We start from the raw sequence: 3406 nt of genomic DNA, 5'->3' as shown, positions 1-3406 counted from the left end.
TATATATATATATATATATATATATATATATATATATGTATATATATGTATATGTATTATTATTAATTTTTTTTAAGACAAAAATAGTATTAAAAATAGTACTGAATTATAATACCTGCCGTAACATGAATTATAATAATAAATATCAGCTTGTAGGTATCAGCCAGAGTTTTAATATATGCGCACCACTAGAAAAAATTGCCCTCATAGGAGAAAAACAATTGCCCCTGAAAAATGCTGAAAATCAGCTCCACTGAGCAAATATTTCATGGTAATAAAAAAGGAAGTTTCCAAGCTATGCATAGCTACTGCTATCAGCAGTCTATTTTTATGTTCAGTCATCTGGACAAGTGTTTTTTTCTTATTGTTGCCAAAAGAAATGAAACGTATCCCTGTCCTATTTTTGTAGTACATATGCTGTTGTGTCCTCTTTTAGAGTCTGAGTCAGCAGGTAAGTCTACAATGATTAATTCTCTTTCTCTCACGCTCTTTTCTCCATCAGAGCATTCGACGTAAAGACGATCCCCAGGAGGTGAGGGTACAGATTCAGTTCCTCACATACGGAACTCGACCCTCCAAGGACAAGAGCGGGGCCTATCTCTTCCTGCCGGACGGAAATGCCAAGGTAGTGTCTGTTAGTCTTGACTGGGGCGAAAAGCAATTTACCAAACAATTAACGTCTTCCTTTCTGCTCGCTCTCAGCCGTATTCGCAGAGAGAAGCCCCTGTAGTGCGTGTGGTGGAAGGGCCTCTCTTCGCTGAGGTTGTGGCACATTATCAACACTTCCAGCAGACGGTCCGCATTCATAATGTTCCAGGTACTCCCTCCATCCATAAACACGATCGTGTGAGGACATCTTGCCCTGTCTGATCAGTTATTCCTGACATATCACTTCAGGAGTTGATGGTCTTTCTCTGGACATCACCACCATGCTGGACATCAGAGATCAGAATAACAAGGAGCTGGCCATGCGGCTGGTTACCGACATTCAGAGCGGAGATACTTTCTACACGGACCTCAACGGCTTCCAGGTGAAGTACACACGTCCACAGACATGGAGTAAAAGTTCACCACTGTTAGTCCTAGACTCAAGCTAATGCTCTGTGTTTTCCCTGCTCATCAGATCCAGCCTCGCCGGTACTTCCAGAAACTTCCACTGCAGGCTCATTTCTACCCGATGCCTGCCATGGCATATATTCAGGACAGCCAATACCGGCTCACGCTCTACACGGCCCAGGCACTGGGCGTCAGCAGCCTGGCCAGCGGTGAGTAGGCTTCGCAAACGCTGATATTGCAGTAGTGTCGATGACATGATTATTTTCACAAATGTATTTTTAGTTCGTTTTTTTTTATACAAATTTTGGTGCAAAAACTAAAATGGAATTAAACACACCGGTTTTAATTGGATGTTATTTACATAAACTTAAAAATAACAGCATGTAGCCTAAGTTTTTATTTGGCTTATAAATATTAATTTGGTTGATGTTTATAAAAAATTTCTTTTTTTATATAAATGTATTTTTATAATTATTCTTTTAAAAATAAAATGCCATTACATTTGTGAAACTTCTTGCACAGTATAATTGTACCATATTGGCTATGGTTTATGTACATAATACTAAAGTTTATGTAAATAATAGTAAAGTAGTGCGTTTAATGGTATTTTAGTTTTTGCAATAAAATGTGTATTTTTAATAAAAAGTAAAAATACAAATGTAATTTAATAAAAAAAAAAACTCTTAATACTGACATACAATATAAATGACAATTATATTATATGTATATGGTACAATTATATTGTATGTATGTAAGTTTCACTGATTTAATAGCAATTTAAAATATAATTCATGTAACAAAAAAACTAACAAGTTTATGTAAATAACATCCAGTATTAGAAATTTTATTAATTAAAATTCAATTGAATTTTTATGCAATTTTATTTGTATTTTAAAAACTAAAATGCAATTAAACACAGTACTTTTAATTGGATGTTATTTACATAATCTTAAAAAAAAAAAACGGCATTTAGTCCAACTTTTTATTTGGCTTATTAACATTAATTTGGTTACATGATTTATTTATATATTTTATATAAATGTAATGTATTATTATTTACTTATTTATTTATTTTTTAACTAAATTGCCATTAAATCAGTGAAACTTCTTGCACAATATAATTGTACCATATTGGTTATCGGTCAGTATTACTATTTTTTATTATTATTATAATATATTTTTTTTTAATTAAATTAATTTTTTATACAAATGTATTTTTGTTTATTTATTTATTTTTAAATACAAATTTTGTTGCAAAACTAAAATGCAAGTAAACACACTACTTTATTATTATTTACATAAACTTTAACAGCATTGTCTAATTGGCTTATTAATATTCTCTTAGGTGACTAGATGCTTCAGGAAGGTTACTAAGAAACACAAGCATGTCCTAATTAATATTCATGAGCTGAGCTATTACCATAGTAGGAATCTGTGTACCAAATTGAGCTGACGATACAGAGAAAAACTCTCCTCGCTATGCTGTTTTCATTTCAGTATCGACTTGATACCAAAATACTGCTACTTTTTAGGTCTATATCAGTGAGTTTCTTAGCAGGATGAAACATGAATCAGGGACTGAGACGGTAGGGAGAAGGAAAACACTAACAGTGGCACACTGTGCTCTGGTTCTGTATTGATTTGATGTAATGTATCCAATAATGAAGATGAAGTGAGTGTACTGTCTAATGCTTTGCCTCGCTCTATGCTATTACCGGCCTCTCCCTCTTCATCCTTCCCTCGTACGCTCTTTCCATTCTCTGCAGGTCAGCTGGAGGTGATCCTGGACCGCAGACTGATGCAAGACGATAACAGGGGTCTGGGGCAGGGCCTGAAGGACAACAAACGAACGGCCAATCGCTTCCGTCTTCTGCTGGAGAGGAGGAGCAGCAGTGGAAAGGTGAGTTCTGACTGGACGAGGATACAAATGAACCAAACCAAAGTCAAACTTACTACATGCTTATTCTGACTACTTAGACGAGAAGAGACAGACAAACATGTAAATCAACCAATCATGCAAATTAAAATTCAATTGAAAAATGTTGTTATAACAAATCTATAAATTAACACAGCCCTAACCTTAAGCAGAGTTTACTTGCTACTGAGTGCCTCAAACAAAACTAAATATATTGTAAGAATTAGATTCAAGAATTAGATACAATTAGAAAAAAAAAAAAGACTTTTGGTTTGTAAATGCTTATTCTGACTAAAAACTGCTTACTTAGACAGGAACAAATCACACAATCACATAAATTAAATTAAACATTAAAATAAATTAAATTAAAAGAAGATTTATTTTATTTTTATTTAAAGAAAAATATATTTTTGGGAGCCAGGGCACGTATTGTTC

The 3406-nt window shown here is 33.8% G+C and overlaps 1 protein-coding gene across 4 annotated transcripts in view; it reads left to right on the top strand.

Annotated features, from left to right (window-relative positions):
* Positions 1–3406, top strand: part of LOC107720774 (alpha-mannosidase 2x-like) — a 43990-nt gene that overhangs the window by 29014 nt on the left and 11570 nt on the right. For all 4 annotated transcript variants that reach the window (XM_016528601.1, XM_016528602.1, XM_016528599.1 and 1 more), the window contains exons 17-21: positions 503–625; positions 703–817; positions 898–1031; positions 1124–1265; positions 2823–2956. In XM_016528601.1, the coding sequence (XP_016384087.1) occupies positions 503–625; positions 703–817; positions 898–1031; positions 1124–1265; positions 2823–2956 (648 nt within the window). The remainder of the gene's footprint in view (positions 1–502; positions 626–702; positions 818–897; positions 1032–1123; positions 1266–2822; positions 2957–3406) is intronic.

The sequence above is a fragment of the Sinocyclocheilus rhinocerous genome, unplaced genomic scaffold, assembly GCF_001515625.1.
Source record: "Sinocyclocheilus rhinocerous isolate Xijiao unplaced genomic scaffold, SAMN03320098_v1.1 scaffold1022, whole genome shotgun sequence".
Classification (NCBI taxonomy): domain Eukaryota; kingdom Metazoa; phylum Chordata; class Actinopteri; order Cypriniformes; family Cyprinidae; genus Sinocyclocheilus; species Sinocyclocheilus rhinocerous.
The sequence above is the reverse complement of the archived record's forward strand: the minus strand, read 5'-3'. Positions and strand labels throughout refer to the sequence as shown.